Source organism: Camellia sinensis, chromosome 11 (genome assembly GCF_055761805.1).
Source record: "Camellia sinensis isolate YWXY chromosome 11, ASM5576180v1, whole genome shotgun sequence".
In the NCBI taxonomy this organism is placed as follows: Eukaryota; Viridiplantae; Streptophyta; class Magnoliopsida; order Ericales; family Theaceae; genus Camellia; species Camellia sinensis.
In genome coordinates, this window is record NC_138971.1 from 41,039,034 (window position 1) to 41,063,939 (window position 24,906).

The 24,906-nt window shown below is 34.0% G+C and overlaps 1 protein-coding gene across 1 annotated transcript; it reads left to right on the forward strand.

Annotated features, from left to right (window-relative positions):
* The first annotated feature begins 585 nt into the window (after window positions 1-585).
* On the forward strand, window positions 586-23,578 carry LOC145802285 (uncharacterized). Its single transcript, XM_082894969.1, has 3 exons — window positions 586-810; window positions 919-1,231; window positions 23,427-23,578. Exons 1-3 carry the CDS (start codon window positions 586-588, stop codon window positions 23,576-23,578), a joined length of 690 nt encoding a protein of 229 aa, XP_082751095.1.
* The last annotated feature ends 1,328 nt before the right edge of the window (window positions 23,579-24,906 follow it).

Genomic DNA, 24,906 nt, shown 5'->3' on the forward strand with positions numbered 1-24,906 from the left:
TATTATGCTTTGAAACAAAATTTCTGGTGGCCTAGAATGAAGAAATATGTTGCTGAAATTGCAGCTAAGTGTTTGCATTGCCAACAAGTAAAAGTTGAACATCAACGACCCGCCAGATTACTTCATCCGTTTCCAATACCAGAATAGAAATTTGAGCATATTATGATAGACTTCATTGTTGGTCTACCTCGCTCCTCTCGAGGTATGGATTCTATCTAGGTAATTGTTGATCGTTTGACTAAGTCCACACATTTTTTACCTGTCAAAACTTTTTATAATGCAGATAAATTAACTAACACTTATGTAAGTGACATTGTGAGATTGCACGAAGTGCCAGTATCTATTGTGTCTAACAGAGATTCTAAGTTCATCTCAAGATTCTGGCAGAGTCTACAACAAGCTTTGGGAACTGAGTTGAGACTGAGCGGTACTTGTCATCCATAAACAGATGGCCAATTAGAAAGAACGATACAAACCTTGGAAGATATGTAACAGATGTGTGTGTTGGACTTCCAAGGAAATTGGAAAACTTATTTGCCACTGGTCAAATTTGTATATAATAATAGTTATCACTCGAGTATTGGAATGGCTCCTAATAAGGCTTTAGATAGACGAAAATGTCAGTCTCCAATTTGTTGGGCCGAAGTAGGTGATAAACCTTTATTGGGAAAGGAACTTGTGCAAGAAACGATTGAGAAAGTGAAGTTGATACAGCAACGTTTGAAAACCACACAGAGGCATCAAAAGAGTTATGCAAATGTCAGAAGAAGAGACAGGGAATATAAAGTCAGTGATCATGTGTTCATTAAAGTAACTCCAATGAAAGGGTAGACTCAATTTGGGGTTAAAGGAAAACTAGCACCACGGTACATTGGCCCGTATGAAATTATTGAGAAAATCAATTCAGTAACGTATCAGGTAGCTTTACCTCCAGTCATGGAGCAAATGCATAATGTATTCTACATTTCTATGAATTGGGACTATTTACGAGATCCGCATCATGTTATTGAGCCAACACCTGTGCTTCTTTGGGATGACGATACGTATGAAGAAAGACGAATTCAAATTGTGAATCGTTGGATCAAAAGACTAAGGAACAAAGCAATTCCATTGGTGAAAGTAGATTGGCAAAATCATAGAGGGGCGTACGCGAGTTGGGAGACCAAAGAGGATATGATGAAGAGATACCCTGATTTGTTCCCTCTGGATCTGATATTCTTCCAAAATGAAGGTAATTCATGTTTGGAGGACCAAACTCTTTAAAGGGGGAGACTGTAACAACCCCGACCTATAATTAGCTTATAATATGTAATTAAGGATGCTTAATGAGCAATTAAGATGAAATCATGTGTTAATTGTGTGTGATATGTGCAATTTGCATTTATATCTGTTCATGGTAAGAATATATGCCTGTGTTTCTGCTTTGATATGCGAAATGAGGGCCTTATCAGCATTCGAGTATGAATTGGCATAGGTTGATTAAATTTTGATTCGGATTCAATAATTAGAATAAAATAATGTCAATTAATTAGTTGCAAGCCTAGCTTAATTAAGCCTACTAACCAAGCCTTTATAAGGCCTATACACACATTAGAACTCTCTTTGTTCATCATTTTCTTGAGGAGAAAAACGTGAGAGAGGGAGAGCTAGAGTGAGGGGTGAAGTCAAGTAGGAAAGGAGGAATTGCCAGAGAATTAAAAGGAAATTGGAGAAATTAAGCAAGAACTCACTAGAATTCAAGGAATTGAGAATCTTAGGTAAGAAATTCAATCTTTAAGCCTTGTGTTTGACTCATTCGCTAAATGAATTCAAAAAAATTAAGTAGATTAACTTGACAATTAAGCTAAGATTAGGGAATTATAATTCAAATCCTACATGCATGCACATTTCATAGCATTTTGGAGTTGTTTCAAAAGAATTCCCACATGCATGTTCTTATCTTGGTTTTGTTATGAGAATTCAACATGTTTTTGAGATAAATATCTCATTTGATCATATTTTGGAAGGATAGAATTTGTATCAACTCTTGTATCTATTATACATTGAGTTTCAAGTTTGATTTCAAACAACTGACCTGCTTTTGGGCCTTGATTTTGCGAAATAACCTTCAATTCATGATGTTATTCAAGTTTAGACATGTTTTCTCAAGTTTTAGTCTCAAAGGATGTGTTTTGAAGCTTTGAATTCGAGTTTTGGAGCTGGAAGTGCAATCTGTAAATTCCAGAATTCGCACTCTTCACTCAAGCGTAGGAAGTTGAGCTCGAGCGAAGAAATTGAGCTCGGGTGAAGAATTTGAGCTCCTAATACTTTTGCAGAGTTTGGGAGTTGGCTCGAGCGGCAGAACCTGCGCTCAAGTGACCACCCTTATTTTTTATCCTTCGCTCGAGTGTAGGAAGTTGCCCTCGAGCGTAAAATGAGAGCTCGCAGAAGTTTTGCAGAGTTTCATAGACAGCTCGAGCGACCAAAATTGTGCTTGAGCGAAGACCCTGTTTTCAGCAAATTTGACTAAGTGTTTCAACTTACATTTTGGCATCCCTATTGAATATTAGGCATTCCTACACCCTAATTAAGACATAATAATGAGGATAAGGATTAGAAACACACCAAGATAGAAAATAAATGAGTTATGTCTTTTCCGAGTATGTGTTTCAATGTTTATTCGCTATGTATTGGTGTAGGTCACGCACTATAGTCTATCTGATCCGACTGGTCTGACTATTCTACTACCAGGGCTATCTATCAGTAAGAACTTTGTAAAGCTATGTTTGATTATAAGTATTTTCTGACTAAAATGATATGATTCGTTTTATGAAATGCTATTTGTATTTCATGACTGAATGCCCAATTTTTTGAAAATGTATTTGTGGCATCCTTAGTTTACATGGCCTTTGCCACGGGGAAACAATACCATGGACAATATGTATATGGCCCTCACCCGGGGGAAACAATACCGTGGCTTATGATCATATAGCCCTTGCCCGAGGGAAACAATACCCTGGTCTATGTTTACATGGCCCTCACCTAGGGGATACAATACCATGGCTACTTGTGCACAAGATATGGACCTTTATGGTCGTCGATGCCGACTATGCATGTGGGTCTCAACACCAATTTGATCTGATAGCTAATGGATGTACCACATCTAATTGTTTACGAAGTCTGTACAAGTATGTGAACATGAATCTATTTCCAAATTTGAATTTTGATTCCTGAATCTGTTTGGACATCATTCATAAACTTTTTACCTTGTTGTTATTCACTGGGCTCTAACTCACCATGTTATTTATGTATGTTAGTGACCAGGCGCGTGACCAGGCTCAGAGATGACTGCCTGGAGTTCCATTTTGTCAGCCAGCCACTGTGCCTCCCCGAGGAGGTTCCCATTTGAGACATGGTCTAGTTTTATGAACAATGTCTAAGACTTATTTTTGTATCTCCTTTTGTTACTGCTTGAACATGTCTTTTGTTTATCTGTCTATATATGATGACACGAGGATGATGTCATAATTATGTATATAAAGTTTTAAACTTTTTGTCCCATGTATGTCTGCACAGCTCTATGGACATTATATGTTTGTATTTGCTTTCGCTAGCCCTTTTACTTTTGCTAAATCTGTTCAGATGCCTTCAGTAATCTCCAGATTACTAGTCGGTTACGATGCTAAACCTATAGGGACAGGTTTGGGTCATGACAAGGAAGTTGCCCATGACATTGATAAAGTAGTTTGGGGGCTATTTTGCATTTTCCCCCACTAAACGCCCTTTTTCAACCAAGTGTGAGACATTTTTTACTCTAACTCCCAATCTATTTGTACAAATTATATGTCATCTATCCCCACATGTCCTATTTTTCACAAGGAAGCTCCTGTGACATCCATAGTGTGGTTCGGGGGTTGTTTTGCATTTTCACCCCTTGAATGCCTTTTTGTTTTTACTAAGTTTAAGCCGTTTTTTACTCTAACTCACAACCTACATGTGCTAATTACATGCTTTCTGTCATCAAAAGTCCAATTTTTCATGAGAAAGCTACCTATGACATCCATAGAGTGGTTCAGGGGCTGTTTTGCATTTTCAACCTCGAATGCTCTTTTTCGACTCAATGTAAAGTGTTTTCGACTCTAACTTCCAACCTACATCCACAATTTACATGCCATTTGTCCCCACAGGTCCTATTTTTCATGAGGAAGCTGTCGATGACATCCATAGTGTGGTTTGGGGGCTATTTTGCATTTTTCCTCTTCGAATGCCTTTTTTTGACTAAGTTTAAGGCATTTTCGACTCTAACTCCCAACCTGCGTGTGCTAATTACAAGCTGTCTGTCCCCCACAAGTCCTATTTGTCACAAAGAAGTTGCATGTGACATCCATAGAGTGGTTCAGGGGCTATTTTCCATTTTTGACCTCTGAATGCCTTTTTCCAACTAAGTTTAAGATGTTTTTTATTGTAAATCCTAATCTACGTGTGCTAATTACATGTTGTCTATCCCCATAGGTCCTATTTATCATGAGGAATCTGACCGTGACATTTGTAGAGTGGTTTGGAGCCTGTTTTGCTTTTTTGCCCCCCAAATGCCTTTTTTCGGCTAAGTTTAAGGCATTTTTTACACTAACTCCCAACCTACATGTGCTAATTACATGTCGTCTATCCCCACAGATCCTATTTGTTACGGGAAGCTGCCCGTGACTTCCATAGAGTGGTTTGGGGGCTCTTTTGCATTTTCGTCCCCCGAATGCCTTCTTTCTACTAAGTTTATGGCGTTTTTTACTCTAACTCCCAACCTACGAGAGCTAATTTGATGTTGTCTATGCCCCATAGGTCCTATTTGTCATGAGAAAGCTGTCCGTGACATCCTTAGAGTGGTTCAAAGACTGTTTTGCATTTTCACCTCCCAAACGCCCTTTTTCAACTATGTTTAGGGTAAACTATCAAAGGTCCTAATAGTTAGACTTAATTCTCATCAAGTCATATTAAAAACACGTCCTAATAAAATTATCACTAAAAATAATTTTTTGTGACCATTTTTTGCATATATTTTTTGTGACTTTCTTGTGATAGTTTTTATAAATTGTCACTAAAACTTACAATTAGTGAAGTTCTTCTATGACAAAATTTTTAAACTGTCACTAAAAGTTGAAAATTAGTGAATTTTTTTAAACTGACACTAAAACTTATAGCTAGTGACATTTTTGTGACAAAATTTTCAAATTGTCGCTGAAAATTAACAATTAGTGACGTTTTTTTACTAGTGTTTGATGAAAAATGCCATTAATTATCATAGGACCTATTAGTTAATAAGTTTACCTATTCGGACCTACACGTAAGTCCCCTCCCCCTAAGTTTAAGGCGTTTTTTACTCTAACTCCCAACCTACGTGATAGATGAAATAAGGTTATCTTTAAGCATACTCATTGCATGATAGAAAATACAAAGGACAGTAAAACATTGTTTATTGGTCATGGACATAAGAATGTTTACATTGTTGATCCCACTGATATATCATCTTGAGATATTAAATGTTTATATCTTATGAATGATGCGAGTTGATTATAACATAGACGTCTTGCACATGCTAGTATGGACTTGATTTCAAAACTTTCTAAAAAAGGTTTAGTAATTGGACTTCCAGATATCAAGTTTAAAAAAGATAAATTATGTGATGCATGTCAAAAACGAAAACAGACTTGTACCTCTTTCAAATAAAAAATATTGTTTCTACATGTTGGCCATTACAACTATTCCACATAGATTTGTTTGGACCTACTAGAACTATTAGCATTGGAGGTAAGCAATATGCTCTTGTTATTGTTGATTATTATACTAGATTTACATGGGTTATGTTTCATGCTCTTAAAAAGGATGCATTTCATGCATTTACAAAGTTTTGTTGAAAAGTTCAAGATGAAAATGGTTTTCTCATCTCATCTATTAGAAGTGACCATGGTAGAGAAATTAATAATATTGAGTTTGAAAAGTTTTGAGATGAACATGGAATAGATCATAATTTTTCAGCACCCAGGACACGTCAACAAAATGGGATGGAATAAAGGAAAAATAGAACATTGGAAGAGATGGCTAGAACCATGTTGTGTGAGGAAAATCTACCTAGATATTTTTGGGCTGAAGCTGTTAATACTACATACCACATTATGAATTGTGCTATGATTAAACCCAACATCAGTTATTTTCATGTATTTGGTTGCATATGTTATGTGTTAAATAATAACAAAAATAATCTTGGTAAATTTGATGCGAAATTTGATGAGGCAATTTTTCTTAGTTATTCTAATTCTAGTAAGGCATACAGAGTGTTTAATAAAGAACTCTTACGGTAGAAGAATCTATACATGTTGTATTTTATGAGTCTAACCAATCTTCTTCGAAGAATACTATTAGTGATGATAGTGTAGAACATGAGCAAGCTTAGGAAGATACAATCAATAAAGGAAAACAAGAGGAAACTACAATTGAGATAGCTCAATGGCCGAACAGAGTTGACTCAAATGAATATGATCAGAAAAACTCCACAAAGTTTCCAAAGGAAGTAAAGTATGCATACAATCATCCAAAAGAACTTATCATCGGTGATCCACACCAAGGAATAATGACTTGATCTTCTCTTCGTGATATATGTAATAATCTTGCTTTTCTTATCTCAAATTGAGCCAAAATCTTTTGAAGAAGTTGAAAATGATGAGAATTGGTTTTTAGCCATGCAAGAGGAACTCAATCAGTTTGAAAGAAATAAAGTTTGGACCTTCATACCTAGACCTGATGATCATCCTATAATTTGAACAAAATGGGCTTTTAGAAACAAAATGGATGAACATGGTATTGTTGTTAGAAATAAGGCTCATTTAGTAGCCCAAGGTTATAATCAAGAGGAATATATTAATTTAGATGAAACTTTTGCTTTTGTGGCTAGATTAGAAAAAACTAGAATGTTACTTGCATTTGCATCTTTTAAGAATTTTAAACTTTATCAAATGGGTATGAAAAGTGCATTTTTGAATGGTTACATTTTTGAAGAAGTATATGTGAAACAACCACCTGGTTTTGAAAATCTCGAGTTTCCAAATCACATTTTCAAACTCACTAAAGCTTTTTATGGTTTAAAATAAGCACCAAGAGCTTGGTATGAAATGATAAGCAAATTTTTGATGGAAAATGGTTTTTCTAGAGGCAAAATTGACACTACTATTTGTACAAAAATAAAAGGTCATGATACGCTTGTTGTGCAAATATATGTTGTTGATAAAATATTTGGTGCTACTAATGAGAATTTGTTCATGGATTTTGCAAATGGTATGCAAGGAGAATTTGAAATGAGCATAATGGGTTAACTCAATTATTTCCTTGGACTTTAAATAAAACAATCAAAGGAAGGGATATTCATCAATCAGTCCAAGTACATTAAGGATCTGCTAAAAAGGTTTGACATGGATACTGCAACGCCAATGGGAACTCCAGTGAGCCCTTCCTGCAAAATTGACAAAGATGAAAAGGTAAGGCTTTTGATGAAAAGCGATGCAGAGGTATGATCGTCTACTTTATTGAACTACTAGTAGACCTGATATAATGTTTATTGCTTGCTTATGTGTTAGATTTTAGTCCGCACCAAAAGAATCTCACTATCTTGCTTTCAAAAGAATTTTTAAATATTTTCAAGGTACAAAATCATTAGGGTTATGGTATCCTAAAGCAAGTTCTTTTGATTTAACTGGTTACTTTGATGTTGATTTTGTTGGTAGTAAAATTGATCGAAAAGCACTAGTGGTACATGTCAATTTCTTGGACACTCACTTGTCTCTTGGTTTAGTAAGAAACAAATTTTGTTTCTCTATCTACTATTGAAGTTGAATATGTTGCTGCTGGAAGTTGTTGTACACAAATTATTTAGATGAAACAATAGTTAGAAGACTTTGGTATTTATTTCGTTTTTGTTCCTATTAAATGTGATAATACAATTGCTATCAATTTGACTAAGAATCCTATTCAACATTCAAGAACTAAACATATTGAAATTAGACATCACTTTATAAGAGATCATGTTAATAAAGGTGATATTGTTCTTGATTTTGTGAGCACTGATAATCAATTGGTTGATATCTTTAAAAAACCACTTATTGAGGATAGATTTTGGGCATGTCAAATCCTCCTTAAGTACTGATTTATGTGATTTATTTTATGTTAAGCACTAACACATTTTTTTATAAGCATTGTAAGCTTTACTTTTGTTGGTGACAAATATTGTGATTGAAGCACAAATTTAGGGGGAGAAATATTGAGATTGAGACAAACAATAAGCACAAATTTAGTGAGAGTATCTTTATTTTGCATTAATGTTCTATTCTTAATTGTCTATCTTTATATTTTAGAATTTAATAATCAATGTTTGTCTGACTTGTAGAATTTATTGTTAATAACAAAGCCTAAGTGATTATGCTTATAATAAGTTATTGTTAAATTTAAAACTGATTAATGTTTGTCTGACTTGTAGAATTGACTTGATCAATATTCATGATTTGAGTTAGCTCATGAAGAACAAAAAGAGGAGCATGCTCAAAGTATATTGTATTGAATAAGAATCAAATCAGAAATGAAGGAGTAAACTCAAATCTAAAATGAGCCAACTCAGAACTTACTGGATTGCAAAATGAAATTCCCAGAATTTTCAAAATCAGCTCAACACAAAGAGTTAGTTCAAAGTGTTCTGCAGAGTAAATTGTTCAAACATAAAATCAAGCATGAAGAGTTTGAAATCAAAATACATTGAAGGATTTGAAATAAAAATTAGGATTGGATTTGATACACAAGGAAGATTTGCTCTACAAGAAAAGATTGAAAAATCAAAGAGGTTTGTTCAGAATTTTTTCCAATACAAAATTGTAATGTGCAGATATTCAAGAAAGGAAGCTTAGAGCCAAAATTTGAATTTAAGGATTCTTCTGGTCTACTATTTTAAATTGAAGATATACATGAGGAATGAAGGCATGGACTATGGGATTAATGGAAGAACACAAAAATTCAAAATTCAAATTGCTCTCATACGGAAAGGTTCAATATAGAAGATACAGCAAAAGGAATTGATTTGGGAATTCCTTATTCAAAAGAAATCAAATCTAACAGCTATATTTTTGAAGCTCCAACAGTCATATTTTTGAAGTTATAAAAGGAGCATTCTAGCCTGCATTGAATGACATAACAAAAATACTAAAGAAACAAATATACATTGGTGATATTCAAGAAAGCTCTTTGTTATATTGAGAAACTCTCCACTGTGTTCTTCATTGGGATATACACTTTTGAGAACGAATTTGTTGTGAGCTAAACTTTTATTGTAAAAAGGTTTGCACTGCCTTCTTCTTACCCTTGCGAGAGTTTTTTTTTTTTTTTTTTTGTGAGTGATTTTTGGGATAAAATCACTTGGGATAGGTGTGACTATGCACCGGATTCAAAACTAATTGTGATTTTTTTGTATAAAATCACTTGGGTTAGGTGTAACTAGGCATTAGATTCAAAACTAGTTGGCTTGAGTGATTAGGATTGATCACTTGTAAAGGTTTACTAGCACCAGTGAAGCTATGGGTTGTATCTCTATTTGAGGATAGTTCAAAAATTCCCAAAGAGGATATTTGAGGAGTGGATGTAGGCTTAGGTTAAGCCAAACTACTACAAATCTTGGTGTTGATATCTCTTCTCCTTTCTCTTATCTCTGCTTATATTTTCTTGTATAATTATTTGCATTGCTTATTCATCAGCTATTGTTTGATTGCTTAAGTTTTATATCTCTATTTTTATTTCTGAGTTAGATTAAACTACATTAGTTTTCATTATTGCTTAAATATTTTGAAAACCCCAATTTACTCCCCTCTTGGGTTATCATTACTAGGATAACAGTGTCATTACTAAAATGTGACAATATTATTGTCTTATTACATTTCCAAACGTGGCTATGCTCATTTGAAAGATTTTAATGTGAAGTAGGGCTTATAGGTTCATAAGAATATTTATGGGACTAATTTGTTCATAAATCATGGATATATGATTTATTTGCCCAAGAAAAGAATTATTGCTCTAAAGGTCTCTTTATGTAAAGCTTCATAATTAGATATAACATACATGACCCTCATACTCTTAAATTAAACTGACTCAAGAATGTAGAAATTAGGAATGCTCTTACACGTTCAGAAATTGGGGAAAAATTGAAAGTGAGAGAGAGATAGACATACCTGGTATATTTAAGATGGATCCTATATTTAAGAAAAGAATTCGTAACAAATCAAAACAAGAGGAACTCCCAAAACTCTCCCACCCCTACTGCCAATTGCCCTAACTTGCTCAACTGGAGGTCTTGCCATTCTTTTCTCTGTGAAATTTCTCTATATCTTATCTAAAAATTCCCTGGAACCCACTTTCAAAACACTTAATCTTGGTCTATTTTGAAGGCCACTTTCAAAATTCCCTTCCATTTGCAACATTTTAGTCTATTTGGAAGGCAAGGAACGAATGCATCTCTAGTAATACGTGTTCAATTAGGAAAGAAGTTGCATAATTAAACAAAGCTTTGCTTTTGGGGTTAAAAGCAAACACAAGAGGTTAGATTATTCAACCAACAATTTTTTACATCATCGTCATCAGATTTGGGATTGCTAGTTTCATATTCTCTTCATAGCTGTCTTGGACATGGTTGACCCTTCTTTGCTAGGACCATATTGGATTGTTTTCTCAAGGAATTATAGTGTGATTTTTCTTAATTCGATGTTGTTTCTACTTCCGAATGGAATGCTCTTCATTGCTACTAATTTTGTTGTGTTTCATTCTATTTCTTCCACCACTGTGTTAGGAGAATTTTTAAAATTAATAGTTTAGTTTTTGCGTGCTTTCAAAACCTTCATTGTTTTTCTTTGGAAAGCTAAAAACAAGCTTGGATACTTTGTCTCATATTGGAAAGAGAGGAAAACATGCAGCACTTGATAAAGTGTTACTGTGATAACTCTGTTCTGTATTATGCTAATTAATCTTAATTATGATTGTGATTATGTGTTTAATATGATTTTGAGTGCCATTTATGTGAATGTACGTGGTTTTGAATGTCTATCTGTTCACCGTAGAAAAATCTGTTTGATTTTCTGTTTTAGAATTTAAATTGAAGGCCTTATCCGTCACACAAACCGAAATTGACTACGCCATTGTGATTGACATAATTTTTAGAGCCTATGGTGAAATTTAATTGAAAACTGATTTGGAACAAAATAATTAAATTCAGAACGATTAAATTAAACTCTATTACTTAGCCCAAATCAAAATTGATTAGGCCATCCTATATAAAGGCCTATATAGCCCTCATATTATGGTTTTGAACTCCTATTTGCTGAGATTACCCTCTAGAGAGGGAGAGTGTGCCGATTGTAGAGAGAGAGAGGGAGCTTAAGTTAGAGATTGAACAAGAAGCTTGAAGATCTTGAAGATCAACTCAAGAATTAACCATAATTTGGGTGATTAGAGCTCCTAGGTAAGCGTTTGAGCATAGATTCATGAGTATAAGTTTGTAAATTTGTGTATTCAAACTAGTTGGGTAATCAAAAACATAAATTGAGATGAAATTGAAGAATTTAAAGCTTATATGTACATCCATGCATAGACTTGCAATGAATTTGCATATTTGAGCATGAACTATGTAGAACAAATAGAATTGAGCACCAAATCTCACATGCATGCATGATTTTCATGAGTTTCATGATAGCAAGTGTCATTTGTACCATTTGGAATAGAATTGGAGTCAAGAATTGACTTGCATGCATGATTGATGAAGATATGGAATTGGTATGAAGTTGAATACACATGTTTTGGAACTATGAAGAGAATTCAAAATGATTTTGGAAAAAGGGACCATGAATTTAAGCAATTGGCCTCATGTTATGTAATATGTTTCCATGTTTTTGTGTCCAAAACATGAGCTTTGAACCTTTAAACATTGAGTTTGAACTCCAAGAACAATTTTGGAAATTCCAGAATTCGGCATGTCCGCTCGAGCGGGGAAATCATCGCTCGAGCGCGAAATGTTAGCTCCCAGAACTTTTGCAGACATTGATGTCTGCTCAAGCGGGGAGAATCATGCTCAAGAATCCAGTCACATGTTTGACCCTCAGCTCGAGCATCCGAAGTCACGCCCGAGCACGAAAGTGGGGCAACCAGCACTTTTGTAGACAAAAAAGGGTCTGCTCGAGCGGCAGAAACCACGCTCAAGCAGGGAGCCCTGTTTCAGAAATTTTGTAAAGATGTTTTGTGTTTCATTTTCCGTTCTCTTTCATTTCTAAGTACTCTTAGGCATACATTAAGCATTGTAAATAAGTTAAAAGAATAAGAAAGAAGCCTAAGAGGGATGTATGAATTACGAACGGATTGAATCGTTTGTGACCCATTATGTTCATGAAATGTATAGGGTGAGAGCAAATCCACCGGCAGATCACTGTAAGTAATGTCTTAGTAAAGATATTTTGAAGTATGTTATTTGTCCTATTGCTTATTCCTTTATAAGTCTTATAAGCTTGTTAATTTGAATTGTGGACAAATATTTGTTATGCTATATGATTGGGCCAAAGGCCGTTGGATATGAATGATTGGGCCAAAGGCCGTTGGATATGAATGAAATGGGCCAAACGCCGTTTGACATGAATGATTGGGCCAAAGGCCGTCGGATATAAACGATTGGGCCAAAGGTCGTTGGACATGAATGAATAGGCCAAAGGCCGTTGGATATGAGTGAATTGGGCTCGAGGCCGTTTGATACATCTAGAACTTTTGTCGTTTGATACATTAGATAGAAACATGAATTGGGCCCAAGGCCGTCTGATGTAACTGTTTTAAAGTTCGTTCATGTATCTTTTCTACTTGATATTATTCACTGGGCTTTCGCTCACTCTCATTCATGTGTCTGTAGGTGAGCCAAGTGATGTACAAACCCAGCCTAGGTGAAGTTATGTGAGAAGAGTCGAGTTTTGTGGAGTTAGCCCAAACGTCTCACGTACGAGACTTATTTTCGCCCTTTTGTTCGTTGTTGTACTTTTGCTAATGTTGGCAAAAACTTTGGATCACCTTTGTGCATAAGCTTTTTGGTTTGGCTGATTACGACTTGAATGATCCTATTGTGTAAAGTTTATATGTTAACTTTCTTTTTGGTGTGGGTTATTAACGAACACATATGTGAAATGTTATGATGTGCATGTAAGCACAGCTCTATGGACAAAGTTTTAAATTGTTTCCATTTTGGCCCTTTAACTCTGATGATATACGTTTATTTGGTTTGAGGCCGTAGGTGATCTCGTGATTACTGGCCAGTTATGACCTTAATCCATAGGGGCGGGTTCGGGTCATGACAGTTACATAAAATATTCCTTTGACTATGGAATTGTGAAATGAATGCTATGGTGCATGCCCACACACCGCAAGGATGGTGCACCATCCACACACGCACGTGGGTGTGGCGTTTGATGGCATATTTTGTACGTAGCACAAACACATCGGTGCCATGACGACGCTTTTCTATTTGTATCAGACAGGTTGAAGCGATCATGTGGATCCCACATGGCATGGGTGACGTTAGGTCCACGTGATAGTGATGTGGCGTGCATTGGCTATGAGTCAAGCAACTGATCAAACAATTTCGTATTCGATCTAATGCTGTTTGATCCGGTTAGATCTAATCAAATGCGATTAAGGGTCATGTCCATTCGATTAGATGCATCAAGGCCTATAAATAGGCTGTGAAATCAATCATTTCATTTCATTCATCCAAAAAATTCATGAATGCATCTCTACAATTCTCTCTCTTTCCCTTATGATTTAAAGTTTTCGATCAAGAGTTTCTTAAACAAATTTTTTGCTTTCCTTGCTAATAATCATTTCTTGCAAATTTGATTATCAGTGTTGATTTTCTTGATTATTTTAAAAGTATTCTGATCTATTGTCGTCAGTGCAAACACCGGTAGACTTGATCCTTAGATAAGGTTTCATTGTATTCTAGAGGCAAATTTATTGTAACTCCTTGCACACCGATTGGTAGGTACAAATATTGCATTTAGGAAAGCGACTAACTAATGCGACTTGAAGCACTCATTTTGTGTTCTATATAGACATGATCATCGCTAAGTTTCAAAGACCCGGAAACCACCAAGTGAAGAGTTCAAGCAGAATTTGTCCAACACATTGTTATGTCTTCTGTTATATTTTTGTTTTGTAATGATGCATTATTTTATTTTTTTGACCTTGGCATTTGATGTATTGTTGCTTCAGTGTAATTTTTTCCATTAATAAAATCCCTCTTTTTGGCTGATATAATAAAATTGAAGAAAAAAAAAAAAAAAAAACTATGCATCTCTAGAGAGGCTACATTGGCATCAACGCATATATCTTGATCTGGCACGTTTCACATGATTTCTGTATGCATATATGGCAACATTAGCAAGACTACAATTGCCTCGGCACGACCATTAATCTATCTCTGTTATCAACTATACTATTTTGTGCTCTTTAGAGATGTGACTGTGATTACCAATTTTCTTCAGCATAACAGCTTTAGTGGTAAATTTTCTACCCATCTAAACAAAGGGAGAACATGAAAGTCGAATTTATTTTTAAGTGGCTTCATTCACAGATTTATGTAACATGCTTCTAGTTTGCAGTTATATTTTTGTTAATTGGCTTTCTTAGTTTAGATGCTTTATAAGTTATGATCCTTTGTTTGTAACTTGCATTTCTTTGTTTCAAAAGCTGTAATGATGTTGAAAAAACTGCTAAGGAGGCGCTGTAGCAACAAATTACGGACATTGAGACTATTGGTTCAAGAAGCTAATCCATGAAAAACCTCAAGAGTCTTTGCTAATTGTGAATTTGAGATATTGGAAAGTAAGAAAAACATTTGTTCGTGTAGCAAATCAAAACAGAATAACAGAATTGCATATAAATGAAGAAGACAAAGAAATCTCCTCTTGTATTTTCTGTTTTCTTCCTTCTGTTCTTCTATTTCCTTGGAGACATCTACACCAAGGGGAGGCGTAATCGTTTCTTTAAGGACAAGAGCTTAATTTTTGTGTCTCGCTTCTTTTCATTCTCTTTAATATCTCCTGTACCCATTTTCCAGTACCCATCTTATGTCCCATTCATCTCATGCTGCCACGTGGTCAATCTTAAAATCAATATTAACTCTGTTACATAACAACTTAGGACACTTTTAACATATTTTATTAAAAACTCAGTTATCCTAGTGCAATTACTCTCTCTCTCTCTCTCTCTCGCTCTCTCTCTCTCTCTCTACTGTCTGTATTGCGATTTCAACTTCGAATACCTTCTTTCTATCATCTATCTTGCTCAAACTCTGACTTCCCCACAATACCACTTCGATATATACATATATATATATATATAGAGAGAGAGAGAGAGAGCGAGAGAGAAACTTGACAATATAGAGAGAGAAAGTAATAAAAGCAGAGGACTTTACTACCCAGTTGCTTGCCAAAGACAGAGACTTGTGTTCTAAGCCTTTTGGACTGGATTTGGATCACAGATTGAACTGGGTTTGGTATAGAATTTGAGGTGTTTTGGTCGAAAATATTTTCAAAAAAGAACAGTTGGCAAAATCCCGCCAGATACTATCTATCACTAATGAGACCCCGCCGGGCTAAATAACCCACGGCTGAGTCTAAAAGCTTCCTCCTGGCCTACTGCTCTATGGTCAGTGCAGGTTGGAGAGAGGGACAAGATTTTAACATTATGTTTGGAAACTTAGGAGAAGAAATAAAAGAAATGATTATTTAAATAATAAGAGAAAAGAAAAGAAAAGAAATGATTGTGATTTCTCTCCTTTTTGTTTAGATAAGGAAGAAATAAAAGAAAAGAAATGATTGTGATTTCTCTCATTCTTATTTGGTTAGGTTTCATTAAGAGAAAAGAAAAGAAAAGAAAAGAGAAGAAAATATTTTATGTTATATTACCAAAATAACCTTTTTATATTTTCAATCATTTTATTTCTTTTATTTTTATAGGGACAAAATTGGTGTTATGAAAATAGTGGTTTCTTTTCTCTCCCAATCTCTCCACTTTTGGAAAAATTGAAAATGAGGCTTATAAGAGAAATGAGTTTCTCTCCATTTCTCTCCATTTCTTTCCATTTCTCTCTACTTAGATTATCTGAACAAATAAGAGAAATATATATCACTCCATTTCTTTTCTTTTCTCTCCAAATTACTCAATCCAAACATAGCGTAAAACATTTTGGTTAAAATGGGGTGTAAGGTTAGGAAATTGAGCTTCAATCCGGATTCCTTTACTGAAGATTCAAAAGATTGCACATCATAACTTTTTATTATCGGTTGTTTGGAATAAAACGTCCAAGTCTTAAGGGTTCAAAATGAAGTGTCTACACTCTATTTTCCACACCATTGGCCTCTCTTTCTGATTAGTAGTTCCAATCTACTCGTTTCTTTTCATCAATAAATTATCCTCTTTGCATTCAAAAAATTAAAATAAAAAATTCATGAAACTAATTTGTATCCAAAATGTATAGATGTATATACAATGTGGCTCAAAACATGTAGTAGATGGAATTACAGATACTACTAAAACTTAAACACAACAATTTTTGTTTTTAATCTCAAAATATTCATTTAATTAGAATATATAGATAGGCATTATGGTCAATAATCAAATGATTCTAACCAAATCCTGAAATTTGCACAAATATACCTAAAGATGTCATATTTGGGCATTGGTGAAATCCTGAAATTTGCACAAATATACCTACAAATATATAGATAAAATGGTTGGTTGGTTTTAAATCGGTATCCTCTTGCAACTTGTGAATCCTCTGTTTCTGTCAATACTCTCTCTCTCCCTCTCTCTCTCTCTCTCTCTCTCTATGTCGGAGTGGTACTATGGGGAAGTCAAAGGTTGCACAGAACCGGGGTAGAGTATTCGGACCCGTAATTACAGTAGAAACAATAGAGAGGGAGAGAATAATTGTACTAGGGTAATTGAGTTTTTAATAAAATATATTAATTAACAGTGTACTAAACCATTGTCTAACAGAGTTTAGTATTCAGCAATGTTAGGTATCTTGAAAAAAATTTCATGAAAATAATCATGAAAGTTTGTGACTCTTGAATTACACTTAAAATAAAGCACCATACACTAATCAAGGTAATCTAAGAACCATAACTCTTTCATGATTATTTTTATGAAAATCTTTTTTTGATCCCTAACTTTTCTCTTCAATATTAGTTTTAAGATCAATGACGTGGCAGTAGAAATGAATGGGACAGAAGATGAATACAGGTAATCCGGAGCTATATGTTTCTTTCCTCTATTTTTACCTTGCTAAGTTTCTGTTAATCAATCACTGTTTTTATAACCATTTCCATAACATGCGACTAATGGTGGAGTCAAAAAATTAAATCAGAACGATACTTATTAATTGTAATATTGAATATTTATACAAAAATATTTTATGTAAATTTTTACGATTAACTTCAATATATATATATTATTTATAACTAGTATATTATGAACAATATAAAATAAAATAAAATAAGTCATAGATATAAGTTTTAAAATAAATTATATAATCATAAAGTAATTTTTTATATAAAATTTCAGTAAAAAATCAATATAATAATAATATCACGTCATCATTGGCATATGATATCACCAACCAACACTACAAGAACTTAAGGTTTAAGAGACCAAAATTTAGGGACAAGTAGGGACCAAATAATTTTGTTGCAAAAAGTGTCGTCATTATTTTTTTAGCAACAAAAATTGGACATTAGTGGTGAATTATTATCTTTTTGAGATCAAATTTTTTGTCCAAAAAAATAAATCATTTTGAGACCAAATTATTTTGTCCTTAAAAGTCAATTTATTAGTGACATTTTCAAAATTTTGTCGCTAAATGCCTTATTTTTTACTTTTCAGGATGACTTTTTAACGAATATTCTCATGACGATAGAAATTGGTCCTTAAATATCTTTTGCAACAAAATTTTCAGTTTTAAAGACCAAAACATTTGGTTTCTAAAACTCTTATATGTTGCAGTACAATAGTAAAGAAACATATAGAGGATGAACCCACATGTCAAATGTAACTAATAATTTAATAAATTCTATATCTTCATTGAGATTAATTATAATTGTATGTCAATAATGATAGATATCACCATTGTATTGAAATTTTCATAGATAATAATATGACTTATCATAATATCTTTATTTTTAATTAAGAAAAAAACCATTATTATTCTCATAATTTTTAAAATGTTATTTGTATTTTACTCTAAACAATATTTTATAAATTTTTTATTTAAAATATCTTCTTTATGTTTGCAACAAAAAATAAAACAAAAAATAAAATAAAATAAATAAAATTTTATTCCAAAACCCAGGGGCACGTGACCCCTAGACCCTCGGCTCCGCCACTGCATGCAAGACCAAATATTTTGAACCACCTAGAAAACTTACATAAAGTGCTTGAAATTAGAGAAAGTTAATTTAAAAGGAAGCCTTAAAATAAAATTGAAAAATATAAATATTTAAAAGTAAAAAGTTGCTTCTTTATATTTGAAAGTTCAATTTAATGGATTACAAAACATAAAAGGATCAAAGAATCATAACAAAATAAAGCATATTAAGATCAAACAATGACTATAAATGAATTATATTATATATTAAGTTCATAATACACATACCAATTAAACCAGGGTAGTTATCGCAACCATCATCCCTCCACAAATCCCTTCCAAACAAATCTAACATACGTCTACTTCTTTATCATCACCATGCAACTCCTTCACCTGATGCTTAGATGATGACCAAATTTTAATTTTTGAAAGATATAAAATAAAATAAAACATACACAACAGCTGCCAAGATCTGAATAACGAAGGTCTTACATTTGTATTATTTATTGTTTTGTTGATACAGTAAGGTAGGAATCAAGAAGCACAACTTATTTTAATATCTTAAACTTCTGGATTTTCTACACAAGTGACATTCTTATACACAAACAAGCCCTTACAACACCAGAGATTATTTTATGTCGGTTCTGATTCCCCTGACATCAACAAAATATATACATATATATATATATGATTAATATTAGAGATTATTAAAAAAAAAATATCATAAAATGCATCATGAATATTTTCCATTCTTTGATTAATATGTGGTATTTTATTGTATGTATAATTCAAAGATGAAAAATCTTTCATGATCATTTTTATGACTTTTTTTCATAATCCTTAACATTACTCATAAATATATATACATATATATATATATATATATATAATATGTACTACGTGCTACATGCTGTTGCTGTTGTTGTTGCCCTTCTGCTCATTCATTTTGTTGCTGCCGCCAACGGCCACCTGGTTCTTGTTGTTGCTGGCAATGTTCTTCACGGATTGGTCAACATCAGCTTTAAGGGTTTGCTTAACAGGATTATTGACGATTTGGTTAGCAGTGTCGCCACGGTTTTTTTGGTCCCCAGCGACATTGTTGACATCACGTCCAGCTTGCGTATGTTGCGTGTGAAATTGAGGCCCAGACATTGTTTCCCGAAACGATATTCAACTGTGTTGTATACTTTAACTCACTCTGATACTAGACAGATACTTACAACAGATGTATGTTGCAAATCCTTCCTTAAATAGACGTTTGCAAGCAAATAATCTCATAAGGAAATGCTAGGTATCATAAAAAAAAGTTTTTATGAAAATGATCATAAAAAATTTATGATTCTTAAATTATACTTAAAATTAAAAGAAAAGTTAGAGATTATAATTTTTTCATAAAAATGATCAGGAAAGATTTATGATCCTTGAATTAACTTGATTAGTGTGTGGTGCTTTATTCTAAATATAATCAAAAGGTCACAACATTTTTATGATTATTTTCATGAAAATTTTTTTATAATACCTATCATTGCTGTAAAATAAAACAATACACACTAATCAAAATAATCTAAAAATCATAAATTTTAATGATCAATTTCATAAACAGCAATGATAGAGACCCCCTTTGTGGAGGACCCCCACAACCCCCTTTGTGATCCACACTATTCATGATGTGGACCCCACACATACATAAGCGAATCCCACACATCATGAATAGTATAGATAAGTAAGGGAGTTGTGGGGTCCTCCACAGAGGGGGACTGACTCATTTTTCTTTCATAAAAAAGTTTTGATGATCCTTATCTTTTCTCATCTCAGAATGCGTCTGTGGGATTTGGAAAAGTCCTTTCTATGTACGTCACCTTTGTAACGTGTGCATGATCGTTGATTTAAAGCTTAAATTAGATTTGACCCGTTGAGTTAATTTGTATTGGTCATGTTAATAGATTAAATTCATATTACTTATGTTTAAGTTTGAGTTTGATTTAATTTATATTGCCTTGTATCAAGCAATATTTTGCTATTTATTTATGTTATATTTAGATGTTAAAGATTTAGGTTGTGTTTGGTGTGGAGTTCAAATCATGACTTCGCACTCGTATTTAAGTTTGATGTTTGGTTATAACTTTTAAAAATTAATTTCATATCACTTTTGAAAACTCGTTTTACGCGGGATTTGAATTTTGAAATTTGGCCTATCCGGTCGTCCTCCCGAACGTCCGGCTGGTTGACCGGAACAGTATACATTTTTTTTAGGCAATTTTTACATATTATTTTTTATATATTAAATAAAAAATATTTTCTGATTTTTTTAAAATTTTTTATGTGCTTTGAATATAATTTTGAGTTGTGTGTTTAGTTATGAGTTGTAAGTTTTTTAATCAAATAACATGCCACATCAATTATTCCAAACTCAATTTAAAACTCTTTTCAAAACTCATAACCAAACAAAATTTTCACACTCAAATCATAATTTCAAAACTCACAAACTCAAAATACAACTCTATTTTCAAATCATAACTCTAAAACTCTACCAAACGCGACCTTATTTATTTTTAATTATTAATTATTGATCGATTCATTTATTTTTAATATAGTAGAGGTGTGATTTCAATCTAAACCAACTTGAGCTACACTAGGTTAGGTTGAGTTGGGCTAGATTGATTTTAGTGCATGACCGATTTGATTTTAAATATAAAAATTTAAGAGCAATCATGATTAAGTTAATTCTGAATTTTTAGTATCAAACTCACCCATAAACATCCTAGTGATCAGCGATCGATGGTTCCATCGGCCACAAGCATGCGTCCATTCAATGACATAAATTTTTCTCGCATTAAAAAAATAAAAAATAAAAGTGCATTGACCCAATTATTTTGTTCACACTTTGATATTTGATATTGCGTAAATAAAATCGGATTCTAAACTTGAAGTTGTAAGCTGTTAATCAGCATGTGTTAAATATCATCTATAACCACTAATCAAATAGTTCTTAATAGTGCCAAATGAAATAAAAAGATTCATATATTCGATCTCATTTGATGAGATTAAAGGCTTAATTGGTTTGACTTGATTTATGGGTGAAGCATTAATAAATTCTAAAATGTGATCTATTGAACTGTTATGTTTTTCATTTTTTCTTATAAACCTAAAAGTCATAATAAGTAGAAATCACATAAAAGAGTAGTTAATTACATGTTTGGTTTTAATTTTTAAAGGATAAAAGGGAGTTTCTCCAAATGTAAAATTACACATTTGAACAATTCGCATGGTAGAAGTTTTGGTTTTTCCGTCATTCCGGAACAAATCTCACATTATGAACAAAAACGCGACACTCTAATATAATACTCCAACAACGTAACACTCCAATGTGACACATTAAAAAACTCATTGGTGTATTTTTTCTAAACGTAATACTCTAATATATGTTTTTTTTTTTTAATAGCAAAGAAAGAGACTTTATTGATATAAAAATCTAGTACAAGGTACAAACAACACATTACACCAATAAAGAAAGAGGGGGTGCAGAAGCATCACAATGAGCTAATTCATCCCAACGAGGTTGCCACCAAATAGCCCATCCTATCATTTGCAAGCACCCCCAAGTTGGCGAGGAACTAACAAAAGGAACAGACCAAACACCAAACCAAAACTGCGAGACACCAAACCAAATCTGCTGCAAACACAGATCAAATCAGATCACCAGCTGCAAACTCAGATCAGATCAAAACAGAACAAAATCTAGACCAGATCAAAACAGATCAACAGATAAGGACTTAACAATAACAGCATGCATACTCAGATCAAAACAACCCAGCAAATCAGAACAGATCAGCAGTAGCCATTAGAACAGATCACCAACCATTAGAACAAATTAACACATCAGAACATATTAGAACGGATCAACAAGCTCATCAACCATCAATTAGAACAGATCAACAGTAACCATTAGACCAGATCACCAGCAGCAGGCTCAATCAGACCACTCATTGAGAAACAACACCAGCAAGCTCAACAAGCTCAACAAGCTCAACAAACACAGGAACCAAATCATTAAAATCCCCATTTCACTGAACCCCCATTTGTAAGACAAGATTAGCCCACAGAGCACAAGTCAGCAGTCCTAGTGACCAAATTAGCAATCCAAGTGACCAAATCCACAAGAGCACAAAGCTACAGATAAACTAGATACCAAACCCACAGATCTGCAATCCTACAGATCCACATAACTGCAACCCAGCTCTAATCTGCTAACAGAACAGATATCAAGCAAGATCATACACACTTGCTGCTGCACACCAGGAGACATGGATGTCAATGTATATTACAACGGACCCTACCACATAAACAAGCTCTAATCTGCCTGATGTTGTAAATAAAATCAAAAATAGTGAACTGACAATCCTTACTAAATGCTTTCAACCAAATAGCTAATCTAATAATAATTGACTCCTACAACTCCTCCATATCTAGTTGAACATTATTGAACAAGCAATCATTCCGATGTTTCCAAATGGACCAGAAAGCAACCAAAGGGATAGCTTTCCATATCCTTCTTTCAGCTTTCAAGAGGCAGTTCCCATCCCATCATTGCAGTAAGCATTCAACAGATCCAGGTACAGCCCATAAAATTCCCCACCACTGCAATAGTCCAGTCCAGACCTTCCAAACCTTAGGGCAAGAAATTAGAACGTGTTCAACAGATTCTACCTCAGATTTACAAAAAACAGACAGAGTGGATGCTCCCTCACCCAGAACTCCCACCCTTTGAAGGAAAACAGAAGTTTTAAGTTTATGCTTCCAAGCTAGCCACCCAAAAAATTGAACTTTGGGTGGAGGTATTTAATCCACACCAATCTACTAGAACTCTCTAATACACCAAAACACAATTCATATTGCCTATATAAAGAAGCAACAAATGACTGACCTGTTTGGCATAGGATCCACCTTGGTTTATCTTTTTCACCTAAACAAAGTGTAGGTGCTGCTCTCAACAGTTCAGAGATTCTGGATGCCTCCTCACTCTCCCACTATAACAAAGGCCTTCTTAAACTGAGATCGCACGTCTCAGAAGATCCTTTCATATTAACAAAGAACTTAAGGGAACCATTCTTAACAGTGGATAAGGAATAAAGTCTAGGGAAACCCTCTTTTAAACAACAATCACCCCACCATTTGTCCTGCCAAAATCTGACCCTGCACCCATTACCCACTTTAATATGAAGATTATCAAGAAAATATTGTAAGAGGGTGTTTCTTTGCTCTGCCACAGCTAGTGTATCACCCCAAATCTTGGACCATCTTATGCCAACTGTTTGATTTGGAAGCCAAGCCCCTACTTGAATTTTATATTTGTTGCAAACCACTTTTTTCCATAGTACCTCCTCTTCATTGGCAAATGTCCACCACCACTTCATTAACAGGCAAGCATTAACCTCTCTGATTCTCCTAATTCCCAACCCACCTTGACTAATGCTTTTGGTCACCTTTTTCCATTGCACTAGATGAATCTTTCTTTTCAATTCTGTGCCCCCCCATAAGAACGCAGTTTGTACTCGATCTATTTCCTTTGCAACACCTTCTGGCATTTTGAAAAGTGATAGATAATACATAGGCAGACTGGACAACGCTGACTTAATTAGTATCAATCCCCCAGCAAAGGACAGAAGCCTCTTTTTCCACCTAGCAAGTCTGCTTTTGATTTTGTCAATGACAGGTTTCCATACCATTTTTCTACTTGGAGAAGCACCCAAAGGTAAGCCAAGGAATTTCAATGGTAAATACTGGGTTTTACAATTAAGCAAACTAGCAAAATCCTTGAAACAACTATCAGAAATTCCTACCCCACAAACCATACTCTTGTGGAAGTTAATCTTAAGCCCTGATACCATTTCAAAACATCTTAATATTCTTTTCAAATTCCTCACCTCCTACACATCAGCTTCACAAAATAGTAGTGAATCATCAGCAAATTGTAGATGTGAAACAACCACCCCATGAACACCAATATGAATCCCTTTAATCAAGCCCAACTCCCTAGCTTTGAGTAGTAGAATATTAAGGCCTTCAGTTGCCAAATTAAACAAAAAAGGCGATAATGGATTACCCTGTCTGAGACCTTTTTTAGGACTAAACTCTTTAGTTGGTGACCCATTCACAAGTACTGAAATTCTAACAATTGAGATACACTCTTTCATCCAAGAAATCCATTTAGAACCAAAACCAAAATTTGCTAACATGGAAAACAAATAACCCCAATTAATGGAGTCATAAGCTTTCTCAAAATCAAGTTTAATCAACAATCCCTTCTTCTTAGCTTTCTTCCATCCGTCCACAATTTCATTCACAATCAAAACCCCATCCAAAATATTCCTTCCACTCAAAAAAGCTGATTGAGTTTCACTAATTACTTCTGGAAAAACTGGTTTTAGTCTACTTGCAAGAACCTTAGACAACAACTT

Bases quoted from the DNA above. Each gene is read 5' to 3' on its own strand.
- LOC145802285 (XM_082894969.1), top strand. From the start codon at position 586: ATGGCTCCTAATAAGGCTTTAGATAGACGAAAATGTCAGTCTCCAATT. The intron at 811-918 runs GTAACTCCAATG...GTAACGTATCAG, and splicing joins GTGATCATGTGTTCATTAAA to GTAGCTTTACCTCCAGTCAT. The intron at 1,232-23,426 runs GTAATTCATGTT...AACAAAGTGTAG, and splicing joins GATATTCTTCCAAAATGAAG to GTGCTGCTCTCAACAGTTCA.